The sequence below is a fragment of the Microtus oregoni genome, unplaced genomic scaffold, assembly GCF_018167655.1.
Source record: "Microtus oregoni isolate MIOR12 unplaced genomic scaffold, Mior012 000043F_ref0000047, whole genome shotgun sequence".
Classification (NCBI taxonomy): Eukaryota; Metazoa; Chordata; class Mammalia; order Rodentia; family Cricetidae; genus Microtus; species Microtus oregoni.
This window is the reverse complement of record NW_024543210.1, coordinates 2429318-2450114: the sequence shown is the minus strand read 5'-3', so window position 1 is coordinate 2450114 and position 20797 is coordinate 2429318. Positions and strand designations below refer to the sequence as shown.

The following is a 20797-nucleotide window of genomic DNA, read 5'->3' as shown; positions in this document are numbered from 1 at the left end:
AATACTGATACAAATGAGCTATTTATAAAGGATAATGTCTGTCCTGCTAGCTCTTTCTAAGGAGTTCATCTATCTATCTATCTATCTATCTATCTATCTATCTATCTATATATGATTTGTTGTCTGTTTTTGGAAGCAGCCAAGGCTGGCCTTGAACTCCTGATCCTCTGCCTCAGTCCCCTCTTACACAGCTGTATAATTTGTTGGCTATTGAGGTAAGGACATTCTACTTTTACTTGCCAGCCTTGCTCCCACTTCCGTATCATGCCTGCTCCTCCCTCCTGGTGACGTCCTCTGCACTTTTGGATTCAGTTAGAAAACTTCACAAGCCAGCCATTTTGGCAGCATTCTAATGAGAAGTGAAACAGAAAGCCATTTCTGTTTGTTTTCTTGGCGTCTATGGGGATTGAACCCAGAGCCTGGAAATTGCTGGGCAAGGCTCTATCACTGAGCTCATCCCTAAGACAGTCTCACTAAGTAGCCCAAGCAGGCCTCAAGTCTCTGGCCTTCCTGTGTTAGCATCTCCAGTAGCTGCATTGATGGGCTAGACAGTCAGGGCTTTTGAGAAGGGACTCACTACTGTTGTCCTCTCTCTAATGGTTGCTGCCTTTTAAGCTATGGCTATTCTAGTCAGCTCTGCAACTCTGCCGCTACCAGCAGTGGCTAGGCTGCAAGAGCCACAGCCTGAGGTTCCCGCAGGCACTGACTCTTTTAAAGCTTTTTTGATTTCCATTTGACAAATACATTTTTTTTTTGATTTTTTTTTTAAAGTTAAGGCATTCTTCAAATATCCAGGCTGGTTTATTTCAACAGTCCCTCTTTCAAATCCAGGTCTCTTAGAAGCTGTCCTTTGCTTTTCAGCAATCAGAAAATTCAAAATCAGCACAATACAGGATCTAGACTCCCTGTTTGTATCCCATCCTTATGTGGCTTTTTTTCTTTTACATTATTTTTACTGTCTCTTTAAAGACTTTCTTTCTTTCTTTCTTTCTTTCTTTCTTTCTTTCTTTCTACAGGGTTTCTCTGTAGCTTTGGTGCCTGTCCTGGAACTAGCTCTGTAGACCAGGCTGGCCTCGAACTCACGGAGATCTGCCTGCCTCTGCCTCCTGAGTGCTGGGATTAAAGGCCTATGTCACTGTAGCCTGGCTGACTTTATTATTTTTAATCTACTTATTTCTTTCTATGACTGCCTATACCCATCTTTTTTCTTTCTTAAGCCTACACACATTGTAAAGCACACTAGAACCTGTTTAGAGTTTTTTTTTGTCTTGACCTCTTACTGCATATCTTTTAGCCTTTCTGAGCGTGCTCTAGCAACTGGCTCAGACTACTCTCAGGTTGGACTGTGAAAGCCAGCCCTAAAGCTGGTGGGGAATTCCTGACTGAGAACTGCATCAAACCTTCCTAGCTGTGGAAACCAGTACTTGCATTGCTACAAGTAGTTTTTATTTAGCTTGTCATTTCTAGTTTCTATTTAGCCCTGCCTGCTGAACGTCTTAAAGGAGCCATGTCCTTTGTTTTTTTTTTTTTTTTCTAAATTTTCTCAGGGCCGGGCGATGGTGGCACGCGCCTTTAATCCCAGCACTCGGGAGGCAGAGGCAGGCGGATCTCTGTGAGTTTGAGGCCAGCCTGGTCTACAGAGCTAGTTCCAGAACAGGCTCCAAAGCCACAGAGAAACCCTGTCTCGAAAAACCAAAAAAAGAAAAAAAAAATTCCCAGGCCCTGCATGGAAATATGGCCCCACACTGGGGAACATAACATTGTGTGACATTTTATTTTTCTGGTTTTTTTGGGGAGGGGTACCACCCAGCTCCCAGATAAATCTTACGCAGAGGCTTATTCTTAGTTATGAATGCCTGGCCTTAGCTTGGCTTGTTTCTTAAATTATCCCAGCTATCTTTTGCCTCTGTACTTTTATCTTTCCCTATTTCTGTATTCCATTCTTTACTTCATTCTCTGTGGCTTGCTGTGTAGCTGGATGACTGGCCCTGGTGTCCTCCTCTCCTCTCATTCTTCCCAGATTTCTCCTATTTATACTCTGCCTGCCAGCCCCACCTATCCTTGTTCCTGCTTGCTATTGGCTATTCCGCTCTTAGACAATCAGGTGTTTTAGATAGGCAAAGAATCACAGCTTCACAGTTAATTAGATGTAGCATTACAAAGGTAACACACCTGATAATAATATTCCCCAACACACTACCTAGACCAGACTGGCTTCAAACTCAGAGATCCACCTGCCCCTTCCTTTTGAGTGGTGGGATCAAAGGCATGCACCACCATGCCCAGCTTCCTTCCAGTCCATCCTTTATATGGATTCCAGGGCTGGAACTCAGGTCGCCAGACTTGCAAACCAAGTACCTTTAACTACTTAACCATCTCACCAACCCACCACTTAAATTTTATGTTCACCATTTTTTTTTTTACCCTTAAGACTGGGTCTTGCTATATAAGTCAGGTTGGTCTTGAACTTAGGATCCTCCTAATTCTGCAGGGTTGGGATGCCAAGCTCTATCTACTTGGATTTTTTTGATGAGGAAAAGACTTTTGTGATAGTATGATTTACTGGCTTTTACAGAAACCTAAAGCTCATTGAAAGTCCAGGCATTTTGATGTCCCAGCTGTAAAGAAATCTCAGGATTTCTTTGTATAGTCCATGGCTATACTGTGGGCCAAAGGGAAGGTCATTTGTCCACATTAGACAGGAGCATTGGTTCTCAGCTGTCCTCTTCTCTTCCCTGGCACTTAGGAGAGACCAGGACACCGAGATAATGCTGCAGGTCAGAGCTGGGGATCATGGCTGTTCCTCATGCAGGTCCTGTGCGTAAGCATGACTGCTGTTCCTGCAGCCCTTGCGACATCCCCAGGCACTTCCTGTTCTCAATAGATCGCAGGGCATATCGTAGGGATAAACAGGCAGGTTTCCTAACAGGAACTGGGGGCATCCAAGTGGCTTAGGCAGAGCTGTGTCCTGTGGACTGGGCCACTTCTCAAAAGCCCAGAGCTTCTCCACTGTCTAAATCATTAATCTGCATTTGGAGTATGTGGACATTTATTATATTATCTTCAATACTTTCTGATTTTCCTGGAAATGCTTTATAATAGCAATTTTAAAAAGACAGCACCAGCCACCCTTTTTCTCAAGGTATTCACCATGAATTCATCCTCAAACCCTCTCAATCCAGTTCAGGTAAATCCCAAGCTTTTTATTTCCTTCTCTGTTAATTGGGCAGGATTTGAGATTGTAGAGGACATATTTGTGTGACTCACTACTATGTTCACCTTGACGTACTATACTGACTTCTGATGACATCCTTGTTCTGTTCCGATACAGTACTCTGCAGAATCAATATTTTATCTTTAGTTCCTTTGTTTCTGCTTGTCCTTGGCAGTATTGATCTTTCCATTAGCTCTTTCGAACAACTTGCTAATGGGTGTCTGGGGAACAAATTACCAAGAATACACAAGAGCCGGGCATGGTGTGTCCGTCCGTAATCCCAGCATTTGGGGAGTGGAGGCAGGAGTATAGTGATTCTGAAGTCATTATCAGTTCTCTATCCCAGGATACCTTAAAAAACGTCTAAGAGTACATACTACTCTTAAAAAGGGCTGAGTTTGATTCCCAGCATTTGTTCAAGCTGGACAGCTCACAACTGCTTAAAAGATCCAGCTCCAAAGGCTCCAACACCCTCCTCTGGCTTGTGTGAGTATCTCAAGCTAAACAGATACACAGTATCCAGGCCCCAGACATAAACAGTCATGATCACTGGAATTTTTACCGGCTTGGCCCATCATTTCATGCAAACAGCAGCAATTTTTGGTAAGTGGTTTTCACTTCTATGAAATTCTAAACTCAGTTAACTCTACAGGACTAAAAAAAATCTATTAAAAATATATTTATTAATATATATTATAGAATATATTTAATATATCACTTCAGCCATAGGTGAGCAAGAACTGGTCTCCCAGAGGACTCGAGTTTGGTTCCTAACAACGAGGTCAAGTGTGTGGCTCCAAGGATCCCATGCCTGTTTGTGGCTGCCCTGGTCTTCTGTACATGTGGCACCGACACAGTAAAAGTAAAATCTTAAAAAGTGACAAGATTTTTAAACCTTAAATATTTATGGGATTTTACTTATAATTATAGAACTAAAACATTCTCTTCAAATTTTAAGTCCAGGGTTGGAGATATGGTACAGTGGTTAAACAATTCAGCTTGTGTGAAATCTGGGTTGATACCCAGTACCACAAAAACCAACCAAACATGCTGGGCGGTGGTGGCGCACGCCTTTAATCCCAGCACTCGGGAGGCAGAGGCAGGCGGGTCTCTGTGAGTTTGAGACCAGCCTGGTCTACAAGAGCTAGTTCCAGTACAGGCTCCAAAACCACAGAGAAACTCTGTCTAGAAAAAGCAAAAACAACAACAACAACAACAACAACAAAAAAACCCAAAAACAAAAAAGGTGGAATAGGCACAAAGCAAAAATAGGAAACTCGGGTTTCCTATAGAGGTGTAATATGTAAAGTATACTCAGTTTACAAAATGAGGCCCTCAGCCACTCTTCTTATTTATTTCACTCCATGGTGGTCACATGATGATCTGGGACAGGGCAGAAAGGGAGGACGGCTGCATAAGTGCTTTTGTGTCTGGAGAGGCTGCAGTAGCTGGCCCTCGGGCCAACAGTTCCCACCCTAGTGACTGTCCAGCCAGTGGTCTGAGCCCTGAGGCTGAGGTCACAGGTAAGGTGACAGGTGAGTTACAGGGCCCGGTGCCCTGTTTCCAGGAGCATGCTCTCCAGCTGCAGCTTGCTGTCGCTCTCTATGTACGGCTGGTGGAGCCACATGGACAGGTAGGTCAGGATGAGGTTGCGGTCCACAGTGTGGGCCAGCTCAGCACCAATGGTGTGCTTCAGGAGGAGCTCCTTCTTGTATGCATTGGAGAGCCGGTGGGAGACCTCATCTGCAACAGACCAGGTACTGTGCTGCATGAGAATGCACTCTCCTAGACTCAAGCCGTGCTTTCACAGGCTTCTGGTTAAAAGCCAGAGTCAGAGCTGGCCAAGTGACTCATCTGGTAGAGCACCAACATGCGTGAAGCCCTATGTTCAATCCCTGACACCCCATACACTGGGCGTAGTGGTGAATACTTGCAATCCCAGCATATGGAAGTTGAGCACAGACTGGAGGCAGAAGGAAGGATGAAAAATACAAGATCATCCTCAGCACATAAAACTCTCCTCAAAACAAATCAGAACAGCACTGGGATAAAGAAGGACCAAGCCAGTTGAGGGTAGTTAATTGGTAAGAAACACAATGCCACACAACCCTCAAGTGTAATTGGAGTTTTCTTTGGGCCACCATTCAGCTCCCAAATAAAGACACAGACAACTTATTGTTAATTGTGAATGCTTGGCTTTAGCTCAGGCTTGTCCCACTAGCTCTTTTAACTTAATGTAATCAGCTTCTATTCATTTACATTTTACCTCTCTTCCATTCTGTATGTCCTACTTTCCTGCTGCTTCTGTGTCTGTCTAGCTGGCTGGTCACTGGCATGTCCCTGGCATTTCCTTTTCTTTCTTCCTCAAGCCTAAATTCTTCCTATTTATTCTCCCTGCCCGGAAGTTCCACCTATAACTCCTCCCTTGCTATTGGTCATTCAGCTTTTTATTAGACCAATCAGGTGCCTTAAGTAGGCAAGATAAAACATCAACACAGTTTTTCATAATTAAAACAAATACAACACATCTTTACATAGTTAAACAAATATTCTACAACACTCAAGTAACTTGCCATAGCTATAAAGAGTCACCTCATCAATAACAGCTCTTGAAGGACTGAAGCAGGGGGACTGCTACAAGTTGGAGGCATGCTTGGGCTACAAAGTGAGTACCAGTTCAGCCTAAGATATATATTAAGACTGTTTTAAAAAGTAAGGATGGAACTGGAGAAATGTCCTAGCAGTTGAAGAGCACTGGATGCTCTTCTAGGAGTTGGGTTTAATTCTCAGCACTCACACCAGGCAGCTCACAAATACATATAACTCCAGCACCAGGAGGACACAAGGCCTCTGGTTTCCAAGGGCACCCACATTCATGTATATGCATATATCTACACACAGATACAAATAATTACAAATAAATCTTTAAAAAAATAAGCCAACATCAACTAGCCTTGCCTTAAATAATACTGCGTTTTGTGTATATGTATACAAGCTGCAGTGTGTGTAGAGGTCAGAGGGCAGTTTTCAGGCATGTGGGGCCAATGGGGGAAAATCAGGTCATCAGACCCAGAGGCAAGGGCCTCTACCTGCTGAGCCATCTTACCTGCTCCCTTAGCCCTGAATTTGAGCCCAAACCGCCCTTAAAATCGCTGTGATCCTCCTCCCAAATACTAGAATCACCAGCTTGCGCCCATGTGCTGGTTAGTTTTATGTCAACGTGACACAAGATAGCCTTCCATGTTTGCTTCCATGTCTGTCTAGCTGGCTGGTCACTGGCATGTCCCTGGCATTTCCTTTTCTTTCTTCCTCAAGCCTAAACTCTTCCTATTTATTCTCCCTGCCCGGAAGTTCCACCTATAACTCCTCCCTTGCTATTGGTCATTCAGCTTTTTATTAGACTAATCAGGTGCCTTAAGTAGGCAAGATAAAACAAGATATCCATTAAGTTGACCAGTGGGGCATTTCCTTAGTGATTGATGGGGGAGGGGCTGGGCCCACTGTGGATGGTGTCATCCCTGGGTGGTGATATGGGTTCTTTAAAATGGCAGGCTGAGCAAGCCATGGACAGGAAGCCATTAGGCAGCACTCCTCTATGGCGTCTGTGCTAGTTCCTGCCTCCAGGTTTCTGCCCTGTTGAGTTCCTGTCCTAATGTCCCTTGATGATGAACAGGGAATGTGGAAATGTAAGTCAAATAAACCCTTTCTTTCCAAGTCACTTTTGGTCATGGTGCTTCATCACAGCAGTAGAAGTCCTAACTAGGACTGACCATCATGCTCAATTTCATCTTTCTAAATGGTCTCCTTTTATGAGGCGTATCCTTAGCTGATGGCTGATTTATTTCTTTATTTTGCCCTTGAACTGACAGTTTTCCTGTTTTTGCGTCTCCATTACTGGCATTATAGGAATCTGCATTACTACTTCTGTAATTTTTATATTTATATTTTATATATCTATATATCTGTATCTATATATTTTTTTGTTTAAGACAGGGTTTCTCTGTATAATAGCTCCGGCTGTCCTGGAACTCATTTTGTAGACCAGGGTGGCTTCAAACTCACAGAGATCTTCTTCCTACCTCTGCCTCCCAAATTTTGGGATTAAAGGTGTGTGACACCACTGGCTGGCTCATTTATTTATATTTTAAAAGACAGACAGACAGATGGATGCCCCGTTTCCATTCCTAAGGACTAGAGCTAACCAATGCTGTTGTTCCTCTTAAAACCACCCCCAGAGGTGGGTGGTGGTGGTGCATGCCTTTAATTCCAGCACTCGGGAGGCAGAGGCAGAGAAACTGAGTTCCAGGACAGCCAAGGCTACACAGAGAAACTGTCTCCAAAAACCAAAAAAAAAAAAAAAAAAAAAAAAAAAAACCAAAAAACCCAACAACAACAACAAAAAACAAAGACACCTTCAGGAGAACTACTTACAAAAGAAGGCCGTAGGCCATGTGTGAAACAGAAGGGGCCGGTTACTTTCTTCCCTGTAATGGTAATTTTCTAGTTCACAAATTCCCTTGGTGGTTGAAGACAGCTTTTCCATTTTCATTTGTATTTTAGTCTGAAAAAGATATTAATTTAGAGTATGAGAATATTGCTTAGAATTTCTAATCTCAGATTTAATAGCTACAAAATATTTGAAGGCTATGATGTATAGTTCTGGTGGGGCTAAGATTCTAGTAACTCACCCCATTACCGCCACAGACAGATTTCCAGGGTGTGTGAGCAGGTGGGTATTCTGGGTTTGTTACTCAGAGAGAAGAAAGCTTGGTGATTCCCACCCCAGTAAGATCTCTAAGCAGCACTAGTGTTTAGCTCCAAAGACCCAGCAGGCCACCATTATGGAGTGAGATAGGCAGAGAGGCACTCAGCAGGTGCATTTCCGAGTTCATTGCAGCCTCTGTGAGCCTCCTATCCACACAGAGAGCACAATGAGAATCTGAAACCCACAGATCTCCCTCCCTCTGCAGCTGTGTCCTCCGTCAGGAAACACCAGCACCATCTCCACAGTGACAAGAAAGGATGGCACGGATGAAGGGCAGGGAAGCACCCGATTAGTTATAGGAGTGATCACTAAGATAAACAGAATTAACTAGGATTCCATGTAGACTTAGGTAGCAAAGGTTTATTAAAACCAAATATCTAACCCCTGAGTACAGTTAACTGCTGCGGAAGCTCCTTCCGCTCCCTCAGCCAATAGCCTTTAAGATACCAGCCCACTTAGGTGTGGTCTACTCGCTCTCTCCCAGCTACTAGACTCCTTTTCTGGTCGTGCAGAGGGCTGTTGTCTAGGATGGTGATCTGTACATTTTTCCCTTTAAATAAATAACCCTTTTATTAATCACAATTCCAAACTGGTGTGGGATTGTTTTGTGACTTACGCCGTCAGTTAACTGCTATGTGCTTGGGGGAATAAAAGCAATATACAGCATCAAAATCATAATATCTTGTACTTGATCCTCCCAACCACCCATCCCCTGGTTTTATCTAGAGTGGCATACACTAAATTCAGCAAATGTTAATATTTAAAGGTCTCTACTTTCTGCTCAAATCAATTTATGTTTAATATTTCACTTGGCTTAACCTCCAGACGGGTTCAATCATTTCTAGTCTCCGATGGGAAGATTCTTAAGGTTAGGTGAGGAGGCGGGGCCAGTAAGGGATCTGAGCTTTCTGTGCGGGAGGCGGGGCCAGTAAGGGATCTGAGCTTTCTGTGCATCCCATGGCAGATCCCTCCTAGTTCTAGAAAAGCTCAGAAGGATTCGGAGAGGAGGAAAATCTGGGGGTTCCTGACCTGTCATCTGTGTGTGTTTTGTTGAGCTAACAGTGTAAGAACAGTCCACTCATACATAGCATCTGAGTGTCTTCCACTGTAACACAGAACACACTTAAATGGGGGTGCATCTTAAGGGGAAAGGCTGCACCAATCCCCCAAGAAAAGATATGTAAAGCCAAACCTCTTTAATGGCCAGGTAAACAAGAAAAGCAGCATTCACAGTCTCCAACCCTAGCTTTTGGGCTTGAACACAGAATGAGAATACTTTTCCAAGACAGTTTAAGACAAATTCAAACCAGGCAGTGGTGGCGCACACCTTTTAATCCCAGCACTCAGGCGCAAAGGCAGGTGGATCTCTGTGAATTTAAGGCCAGGCTGGTCTACAGAGTGAGTTCCAGAACAGTCAGGGCTACACAGAGAAAACTGTCTCAAAAAACAAAAACAAACCTGAGTCAGGATCGCCAGAACAAAGTTTCTTTCTTTTAAAAAGATTTATTTATTATGTATAGTGTTCTTCTTGCATGTATGCTTAGATGCCAGAAGAGGGCACCAGATCTCATTATAGATGTGGTTGCTGGGAATGGAACTCAGGAAGAGCAGCCCTGAGAGTTAGTGTGTAGAGCTTACTTTCTCTAATAAGATTTATTATTTATGTGTGTGGATGCCTGTGGAAGCCAAAATTGGGTACTGAATTCCCTGAATCTGGAGTTAGAGACAGTTGTGAGCTGCCCGATATGGGTGCTGGGAACTGAACTGTGGTCCTTAGAAAGAGTAGCAAGTGCTCATAATACTTAAGACATCTCTTTAGCCCCAGGGCAACAGGTTTCTTCTTCTTTTCTTGATACAGGGTTTCTCTGTGTAAAGGCCTGGCTGTCCTGGAACTCACTATGTAGACCAGGCTGGCCTTGAACTCACAGAGATCTGCTTGTCTCTGCCTCCCGAGTGCTGGTATTAAAGGTGAGGGCCACCACCACCCGGCTCTTTCTCTCTCTCTCTCTCTTCCTTCCTTTATGGGGAGGGGGGCGGCTAACAGGTTTCCAACAGGACTTTCCTATACAAGGGATCTGGGCACCTTGGGGAAAGGCTAACTCTAGGACAGAGGCAGGAAATATTCAAAGTAAATCCGGAACAGCTTTCAGTGCTAGTTAGGAAGGAAATGTCAGAAACATTCCCAAGCTAGAGCTGTACTGTGGGGACAATATTTCAGCCAGAACTTCCAATGCCAGTGTGCAAACAATCTGAACAAGAAATACAGGACACAATCTGAAATAAGACCTGCTCTGTCCACACTGATAACTAGTGACCACGGCTGCTTCAGTATTGTGTGGCAGTACGGAGAAGTCACCATGACACAGATAGTCTGGGCCCTAAAGTCTAAATACTTACTCAATGGACCCTTCAAGTGGTTGAAACTGCCCAGAACAGTGTACTGGGCAGCATCTTGAGAGCTTCAGGATTTGTTAGGTAGGTGGAAGAGGAGGCTGAGGAGGAGAAAGGGCCTCTCACAGCTTGAACACCCCCATGGTCAAACAAACCCCAAACCGTTCCATTAGGCCTGAGTGACAGTGATGTAGGTGACCTGCACCTTTAGGTCTTACCAAGGCATCCAAGGTGACCTGCAGCTCCTCACACAGCGCTTCAAGTTCCTTATCATATTCCAGATTTGTCTTCTCTCCCTTTCCACTGGAAGCTGGGCTGCTGCTCTCTAATTCAACCTTCTCTTTACTCCTGGACAAAGCAGGAGATAATGGGTACAAATTACAAGCTTTAAACTCATCTCATGCTGGGTGACCAAATGTCTTTATCCCAAGGCTTGAGGAGGAAGAAGAGTTCATAGTCAGCCTGGCTCATAAAAAGAAAAACAAACTGGGAGGTGGTTGCACACGCCTTTAATCCCAGAAGCACCCAGGAGGCAGAGGCAGGCAGATCTATGTGAGTTTGAGGCCAACCTGGTCTACAGAGTGAGTTCCAAAGCTACACAAAGAAACCCTGTCTCAAAAAGCCAAAGGAAAAAAAAATTGTTATAATAAATTCTATAAAAGTCATTAGCCATGTTAGATATTTTACATACATGTTGCAAATGTTATTATAGTAGATGTTTATTTGCATACACATTGAGCATATCCATCCATCACTCAAGTTTGCTATGCTCAGATAGAACTGAGGGCCTCCAGTGTGCTATAAATGCTCTGCTGCAAAGCTATACTCCAGCCCTGGGCATCCTTGGTGTAGGGCTTAGTGCCAGAGTACAAAGACGCATAAGACATGGGTCATTTCCTGAAGGAGTCAAGAGTTGGTGAATGGTTTTTAAACTGAAGTATGTGATCCATACAGTTTGGACATTAAAGGCTTGGTTTTCAGCCTATGGTGATGGTAGGAGGAAGTGCAACGATTAAGGTTAGGGTCTAGTGGGGAGACATCTATCTATGTGATGGTATACCCTTCACAGGATTTTGGGAACTCAATATCTTCTTTCTGGCTCGGCCATAAGCATGCACTATGACGTATGCCACCTGCCACAAGCGCTTACAAAACCAGGAGTTAATCTCTGGTGTTCCTCAAGAGCCATCTACCTTTTTGAAGACATGGATTCCCATCACTAGAACCTGGGGCTCAAAGACTAACTAGGCTGGGGTGGTGGCCTGTCTCTTTCATCTCAGTCCTGGGATTACAAACACACATTGGGGGCTGGAGAGATGGCTCAGAGGTTAAGAGCACTTCCAAGGGTCCTGAGTTTAATACCAGTAATGAGAACTGGTGCCCTCTTCTGGCCTGCAGGTGTATATGCAAGCAAAACACTGCATACATAATAAATAAATCTTTAAAATACAAAGCAAAACAACAAACAAACAAAAAACTCAAACACACATTGGGCGTTGAAGTCTGAATTCAGGTTTTTGTGTTTGCATGGTGAGTTCCTGACTGACTGAGCTACCTCTCCAACTCCTCCTTTGTCTTTTTTTTTTTTTTTTTTAAAGATTGGACTTCACTATGTAGTCCTAGCTGGCTTGAAACTTGCTATATAGTCCAGATCAGCCTCAAACCCAGAGATCCAATTGCTTCTGCCTCCCAAGTGCTGGGACTGAGGGAATGAGCCACCACACTTACTTCTTCCCCACCTCCCAGACAGGGTTTCTCTGGGTAGCTTTGGCTGTCCTGGAACTTACTCTGTAGACCAGGCTGTCCTCAAACTAACATAGATCTATCTGCATCTGCCTCCTGAGTGCTGGAATTAAAGGTATGCACCATCATTTGTTTCCTTTGTTTTTTTTTCAATTTTTAAAAAATTTATGTGTATGAGTATTTGTCTGTCTGTGTATATGTGTACTATGTGTTTGCAGTGCCCACAGAGACCAGAAGAGGACATCAGATCATTTGTAGTTGTAGTTACAGACAGCTGTTAGCTGCCATATGGATGCCGGGAACTGAACCCACTTCCTCTGTAATACAGTAGAAAATACTTTTTCTTATTTTTCTCCTTTACAATGGAGATTTTATTGGTTGAGGAGCAAAGTACACAGTCTTTTCAATTCTTAAAACATGTACCCAAACTCTGAAGTCATACATTGTGTTCACGTACCCAAGAGCCATGTGTTGTTTCTCTGTGATCACATTCCAAGTGATGCTCCATCCTCACGTTTGGCAAATCTTCCTTAAGACCTCACATAGTCAAGTGCTCACAATCCTCAGTCCCACTGACCCACCATTTTATGCCAGGCACAGTGCACACTCAAAAGTTCATCCCTCACAGCACATTATACCCTGGTTAGGAAGACGGGCTGCCATGAGGACAGTTCTGACAGGGCAAGGGCCGAGGAGTAGTTTAGGCAACAGTTCTACTAGAAACACGAGACCAGATATAACTGAAAATATTCCAGAGACAAATGCACAACCAAGACTCCAAATTGCCATTTAGTATGCTTTGTGCAGTAGGATATAAGACGAGCCCCCTCTATGGAATGTTATGGTGACCCCCGAGACAGTCATAGCCTCTCCTGATTCAGTTATCCTGCTATTTTCTGGTTGCACCAAAAAATAAACAACCACAAGTGATTTAATCTCTTAAAAAAATCATTTATACTTAAAAAATCGGATGAAGCGGGATTTCTCCCCACCTTTTAAAAATGTTTCTAGAGCTACTAAAAAACTCACATTTACAAAATAGTTGATAAAAAATATTCCTCTGGATTGTAGAAGAAGGGAGGTGGGGACACGGACAGACATGATGGATGGTTCTTTCTCTTCTCCTCCAGAGGCTGGACTCTGGTGTTCTGCAGGCAGAGCTGTGGTTTGCTGGTCGGTCACTTCAGCTTGTTTGCCTTTGCTCCCCTCTTCCTTTTGTTTGCACATTTTTATCTGATGATTTATCTTTTCCCGAGGCCTTGTTCTGGCACTCGTCCACCTCGGCAGGGGCAGGCTTGGCCGACAGCCTCGCGGAACTAACCTTCCTCTTGGGCATAGTGGCGGCGCTGGATGGGAGGCACATGTGAAGCTGAACCTGTCATGGAGCCACCGTACAAACTCTAGAAAATACTCTTAGCCATGGAGTCATTTTTCTAGTCTCCCCACCCCAACTTTGTCTTTTTTAGGAAAACAAATGAAGCTGGAGGTGGTGGCAAACACCTATAATTCCCGTTCTTGGGAGATGAAGGCAAAATGATAAGAAGTTGAAGGTCATTGCAACTACGTAGTGAGTCTGAGGTCTGCCTGGGCCTACAGAAGTCTCTGTCTCGGGGCTGGAGAGATGGCTCAGTGGTTAAGAGCATTGCCTGTTCTTCCAAAGGTCCTGAGTTCAATTCCCGGCAACCACATGGTGGCTCACAACCATCTGTAATGAGATCTGGCGCCCTCTTCTGGTCTGTAGGCATACAGACAGAACATTGTATACTAAATAAATAAATATTAAAAAAAAAAAAAAAAAAAAAAAAAAGAAGTCTCTGTCTCAAAACTAATAAGGGATGGAGGCTGGAGAGAGGGTTCAGTGGTTAGGAGCACTTGCTGCTCTTTCAGAGATCCCAGGTTCCATTCTCAGTATCCACATGGAGGCTCACACCCTTTTCTGGCCTTTTTAGGAACTGCACCTATGTGATGCACATACATACATGCAGGCAAAACACTCATATGCATAAAGTTAATAAACCTAAAAAACAATAATAAGCTCTGGCCAGAGAAAGAAAGCTTAGTTGCTAGGTACACTGACTGCTCTTCCAGAAGACCCAAGCATCCACATGGCAGCTCACAATCATCTGTAATTCTAGTTCCAGAGTAATGCTCTCTTCTGGCCTCTGTGGGCAGCAGACACACAAGCAGTACACACACACACACACACACACACACACACACACACACATATACAGGCACAATATCCATATATACTAACAAAAAGGTATATAAAAATGAACTGGGTGCAATGGTTCTGGTGGGTGCAACCTGTGATTCCAACTCCTGAAGGAGGTTATGGCAACATAGTGAGGTCCTGCCAAAAATGTAAATAAGCCAGGTATGGTGCACACATGTAACCCCAGCAAGTTAGGAGATCCAGGTAGGAAGGCCTCTGGGTGTTCAGGGTCAGCTTAGAGGAGGGAAACTGTTACAAAAGAAAAAGGGCCAGCTTGGCGGAAGAAAACTGTAACATGAGCAGGGCCAGCTTCCTTGTTGGGGTTTCTGTCCGCCTGGTACCCCACAGCCGGCAAGCCCCAAAGAAAATAATCACACAGAGATCTCTATAAAGATGATTGGCCCATTAGCTCAGGCTTCTTATTAGCTCTTATGACTTATATTAACCCATTATTCTGATCTATTTTAGCCATATGGCTTGGAACCTTTTTCAGCTGGCAGGTCACATGTTGCTTCTTTGGAGTCTGGGCAGGAGTGGGAGGAATGGGCTTCCTCCTTCCCAGAATTCTGTTCTCATGGCCCCCACCTCTACTTCCTGCCTGGTTGACCTACCTATACTTCCTGCCTGGCCAATCAGCATTTATTCAAAACATGATTGACAGAATACAGACAATTCTCCTGCACCAGGAAACTATTTAAAAAAGAACCAAAAAGCAACCAAACAGAATCAATAAATGGAAGGGAGGGAGGAAGGGCTAAATGGTAGGCAGCAGTGGTGTAGGAGGCCCTCTGTATTTGTGTTGCTTTCTTTGGTTGAATAAAGAAACTGCCTTGGCCTTTTGATAGGGCCAAGCACTTAGATGGGCAGAGTGGACAGAACAGAATTCTGGGAAGACAGATGCCATGAATCTCCGGCCCGAGAAGGACGTAGGTTAGAATCTTGCGGGTGGCGGGGGCTGGAGAGATGGCTCAGCGGTTAAGAGCACTGCCTGCTCTTCCAAAGGTCCTGAGTTCGATTCCCAGCAACCACATGGTGGCTCACAACCATCTGTAATGATATCTGGCGCCCTCTTCTGGCCGCAGGCATACATGCAGACAGAATACTGAGAATACTGTACACATAATAATAATAAATAAATAAATAAATAAATCTTTAAAAAAAAAAAGAATCTTGCGGGTGAACCACAGTCACGTGGTGATATACAGATTTAATAGAAATGGGTTAATCAAGATGTGAGAGTTAGCCAATAAGAGGCTAGAGCTAATGGGCCAGGCAGTAATTTAATTAATATAATCTGTGTGATTATATCGGGGTTAAACTAGCTGGGTGGTGGGATGCAGCCCGCTCCCCCTACTACACAGCAGTATACACATGAAATCCCATTTACCTACCATCCCACATTCCTAAGGACAGTATCATGTCTTCCTCTTCCCAATCTTTTCCTAACTTTATAAACAGATATGTAGTATAATTTTATATTTACTTTTACATTTATTTGTGTGTATATAAAAATGGACCCATTTATGCCATGGTGTGATGGGCAAGGATAACTTGCACAGTTTGGTTCTATCCTTCTACCATGTGGGTTGTGAGGACTGCACTCAGGCTTGTGGTAAGCACCTATACTCACTGAGCCATGTTCCTAGCCCAAGGTGTCAAATGTGTAATCCTCCTGTCCCTGCCTTTTCAGCATATCTTACCAATGTGGACCACAACACCTGGCACACATTTGCATTTAAATGTATATATATGGTTCATATTTGTATGTATCATTTTGTCATTCTTTTGGTTCAATATTTTGTTTTACTTTATTTCACCAATAAATTCTCACTCCCTTGATTCTTAGGCCCAATGGTTAAATGTGACAATACAGAGCATGGGAACTCCACATGTACTTACAATAAGCTGACTTTCAAGTTGGCAATATTGCTCGCGGTGGTAAAACCGGCGTCATTGAGGCTTTCCCACTTCAGGATTAAGTTATGCCAATCAGCTGCATTGTCCTTAATTTTCCTTGCACTGACAGATAAGACAGGTTTCCTGGGTGTTGCAATTCCAGGAGTCTTTGCTGAGAGGAACCAAAAGAAACATGACTATTAAGGAACACATGATCACAGCCATTCATAATAAAATGGTCTGAAATGTCACACAAACTGGATAAACCAATGTTCCAGAATCTAAGAGGCTGTTCACAGCTCATGGCTCCATAAACACTTGTCTACTTTTCTTTTTAAGACAGTGTCTCATCTGCAAAGTGGTGATAAAACAGCATCTACTCCATAGGGCTGTTAGAAGTGGATATACGAGTTTGAGGCAGACTGGTCTATGTACTGAGTTCCAGGCTGGCCAGGGCTACACAGTGAGACCCTGTCTCTAAATAAATAAATAAATAAATAGAAGTATATTAGTAATATACGCTGTGAGGGCCTGACATAAAACAACCTGTATCACAAGGCCTACTACTAGTACCCAAGTCTGCCTATCCCTTCTCCAATACGGTCTTTAATTCACTCTTTTGTGCCTCAATGCTGGCTCTGTACCATTCCAACTTGGGTCACACTAATTCTTGTGTGTCTTCACTCACCTAGTTAACTCAGTATTATTTAGGGCCCTGGTCTTTGTTTTAATGGTATTGGGACTGAACTAGGGTTATAGTCCCAGCCCATTTTACTGTATGAGACGGTATCACCAAGTTGCCCAGGCAGGCAGAAGCTATTTTATAGCTCAGACAGACTTTGAACTTTCTATCTTCCTGCCTCTGCCTCCCTAGTAGCTTGGATTGCAGCCTGTACAACCATACCTAGCCCATAGCTCATCTTTTAAATATACTGATTTTTTTTTCATTCATTCTTTACTTAAACAACTAACAAATATCAGTAGGCTACCTTCAATATGTCAAGTATGAAGAACGAAGTGACTGAATGAGACTAGGGCCTTTCCCATGGCACTCACCTTCCAAAAGAGAGTCAAACAACACCCACGGAAATGATCTTAGCCAGTTCAGATCGTAAGTACTATGCAAAAACTGGAACAGGAAGCCAGGTGTCATGTCCTCCAGAGAGTGAGGCAAGAGGATTACTAAGAGTCCAAGGCCAGACAACCACTGTGAGTTAAAAAGAGGCTAATGTGGGCTGTGTAATAGGACTCTGTCTTGTGTTAGCATGAATATGAGGTGTGAATTTATGAATATGAGGTGTGAAGCCAGGGAGAGGGAGTCAGCATGGGCCCTAATATGACCATGAACTTGGTGAGTATAACAGACAGGACAAACCAGCATTACCAGGCTAAAATGGAGAAAAAGAGGCAAATACGGAGGAGCTCATACAAGTAGAGCGGCACATGACAAACAGGACAAACTAAGCACAGTGAAGAGCGGGCAATGAATAAGCTTGGGGCAGAACAGTGACATAATGTCCATATCTTATATCCTACCCTCATTGCCAAAACAAGTAAAAATTGGTTAAAAATACTCCCCCTTGCTGGGCGGTGGTGGCGCACGCCTTTAATCCCAGCACTCGGGAGGCAGAGGCAAGCGGATCTCTGTGAGTTCGAGAACAGCCTGGTCTACAGAGCTAGTTCCAGGACAGGCTCCAAAGCCACAGAGAAACCCTGTCTCGAAAAACCAAAAAAATAAATAAGTAAATACTCCCCCATGAGATAAGAAAGTGGAAGGGGATGCTGGGTAAGAGGGTATCATTAGAGATGGGGGACAGAATCAAAAGAGGGCCAACCAAAATTAAGTATTAATATTAATTACTTATACTTAATTAATATTAAGTATTAAGTATGAAATGCCATAAAGAAACCTGCTACTTTGTAAGTTACTTAAAATGAATAAATAAATGAAAATTTAAATTCTCCTGTATAAGGACCAGATGGTAATGAGGACAGAAGGAACTATTTAAAATTGGACTGGAGGAGAGTAACAGAATTCTTGTCATTTTTTTTTTTTTACTTTAATCTTAAATGTTAAGGCCCCCTCCCATGAAAGAAAATCCTTAGGGTTTTAAGTGGAATATTCCATATGCTAAAGTCTTGTAATGGTGCTCTAAGTGTCAATGTGCACACAGGTAAAATGTCCACTTTTGAGACATGAAATGTGGTAACTTCTATTTGTATCTTGACCTCAAACTATCAGATTTTAAAGATTCGTTTGTGTGCTTCTGTTGGAGTGTCTGCCAAGGCCAGAAGGTGACTTATCTCCTGGAGCCAGCAGTGTAGGTGTTTGTGATATGCCTAATGTGGATGCTGGGGACCAAACTCCAAGACTCTAGAAAGGCAGGAAGTGCTCTTAACTGCTAAGCCACCTCTCCCACTTCAAATTTTATTTTTCGATAATTTAACCTCACCTTCATCAGGGGACTAGAATATTTTGAGACCCATTTTTTTCTTTTTTCTTTCTTTTTTTTTAGTTTTTCAAGACAGGGTTTCTCTGTAGCTTTGGAGCCTGTCCTGGCATTAGCTCTTGTAGACCAGGCTGGCCTCGAACTCACAGAGATCCACCTGCCTCTGCCTCCTGAGTGCTGGGATTAAAGGTGTGCGCCACCACCGCCTGGCAAGACCCATTTTTTTCTGATGCAAAAAAATTATAGCTAAAATTCTATTTGTTATTGACTTATATTAACGTATCTGTAAATTGCAATAAATATATCTACAATAGTTAAATGCAAAAATGAAACAAAAAAAGAAAGGTATTGCCCTGGTCAGTTTCGCTGTTAACTTGATATTACCTGGGGAGAGCCACACTGAAGAAGAGCTGTTTGTGGGGATATGTCTGTGTGATGAATGACAGAAAGGGCCTAGCTCTTGGTGCCACCCTCGAGAAGTGGTTCTGGGCTGTATAAGAAGACTATCTGAGGGCCTGAGGATGGCTTAGAAGTTAAGAGCACTTCCTGCTCTTCTGGAGGACCCAGCACTCACATGGTGTCTCACAATTCCAAGGGATATTATAGCCTCTCTGGCCTCTGTGAACACTGCACACATACAGTGCACTTAGATAAATGCAGGCAAACACTCATACAAATAAAATAATAAATGAAATCTTATAGAGACAAAGTAAGATAGCTGGCTGTGCGTGAGCCTGGGAGGGAGCTGGAGAACAAGCTGGTGAGCAGCCTTCCCTCACTATTCCTGCTTGGGTTCCTACCCATTTCCCTCAGTGATGGACTGTGTCCTGTTAGGGTAAACCAAATAAAATAATCCCTTTCCTTCCAAAGAGCTTTCTAGTAGGGGTACTTTACCACAGCAACGGGAGGCACATTTGAAGAGTTCCATCAAATACCTCGGTTACATTAGGAATCACCGCAGTAGACGTTTGTCATCTATACCTTGGCTGTCATCACATTCACCAGTGAATCTAGTTATCCGCTTAATTTTATATTCCCCGCTGGACTGAGTTCAACCAAACTAGTTCAGTCTCGTTTCCTCCCATATCTTGCACATAGTATATGCTGAATCAAACATGTTACATGGAGGAACTGCTCTTACTACCTGTATTTATCCCTAGGTGGTGGTTCCTAAGAGCGAGGATCACATCGGACGCAGTTTGCAGGCCCCACTTAGGAACTCAAAGCACAGCTCCGAGGTCTAGATACTCACAGCCAAGTAGGGAGCTATCAGTGATCGGTCACAGGCCAGGGCGGTACTGAAGTTACTCCATGAGACCACTGCCATACGCACCAATCGGCACACAGAGACAGCCTTTATTACAAGCTGCAAGCTCCACGGCCGGTGTTCCTGACTGCCGGAGTTCAAGCAAGGGTTTCTGGAGGGGCAGGCATGTTGGGCCAATGTGCTCCGGAATGCTCTGAGCGTCACACCTCTGACAAATACTTCACGTACATCGCCACACTCAGATCTCACACGGGAAAGAATAGGCTCCGGACAGCCCGCGAGGTTCATGCGCGCCCCGCAAGTCACACGGCGATCTCCCGACCTTCCCCCAGACCTGCAGCCTCACCACAATAGGGGAAGCACAGCCCTCGCACGCACCTTCCATGCGGTCCACAGGTAGATATCAACAAGGAGACCCGAGGCCCCGCCCTCGGACTGAGGAAGTGACGTCACTTCCGCTCCACGGGTCGGCCAACACTTGTGGCTCTGTCACTCTAGCTCTCCTCCGCGGAGTCGGAGCTGCTCTCGGAGGCCCAACCCGTTGCCCAGGCAACAGGCTCCCGGCAGCCCCTGCGGCCCAGAGTGCATCCCGCCTCCTCCGGGCTGGCGGGGTTGACGAGTCCTGAGGGGCTGCCGCCGGAGGTGAGTCCGGGAGCGCGCTGGCGGGTCCCCGATGCCGCCGTCGTCCCCGACGCGGGCCCCGCGCTGTTCCTCCTCCTGGCAGAGCCGCCCCTCCCTGTCTCAGCCGTCGGGGCTCCACAGTCGCGTCGCCGCCCCTCTGGCAGCCACCGCGCGCGGCACGTCTGTCACAGCCCGCGTCCGTGCCGGGCACCGGGCGTGGCGGCGTTCGCACACC

The 20797-nt window shown here is 44.4% G+C and overlaps 2 protein-coding genes across 3 annotated transcripts in view; one reads left to right on the top strand and one right to left on the bottom strand.

Moving 5' to 3' along the window:
* Window positions 1-4548: 4548 nt before the first annotated feature.
* Window positions 4549-20700, bottom strand: LOC121434324 (cyclin dependent kinase 2 interacting protein). The gene is made up of 5 exons (XM_041633166.1): window positions 20320-20700; window positions 16228-16396; window positions 10589-10718; window positions 7646-7775; window positions 4549-4957 (listed from the first exon to the last, which is right to left on the bottom strand). The coding sequence occupies exons 1-5, from the start codon at window positions 20324-20326 to the stop codon at window positions 4755-4757; spliced, it is 639 nt and encodes a 212-aa protein (XP_041489100.1). The 5' UTR covers window positions 20327-20700; the 3' UTR covers window positions 4549-4754.
* The window catches only part of Tecpr2 (tectonin beta-propeller repeat containing 2), a 104822-nt gene continuing 104472 nt past the window's right edge, over window positions 20448-20797 (top strand). For both annotated transcript variants that reach the window (XM_041633164.1, XM_041633162.1), the window contains exon 1: window positions 20448-20583. The gene's annotated coding sequence lies outside the window, so the exon portion shown is untranslated. The remainder of the gene's footprint in view (window positions 20584-20797) is intronic.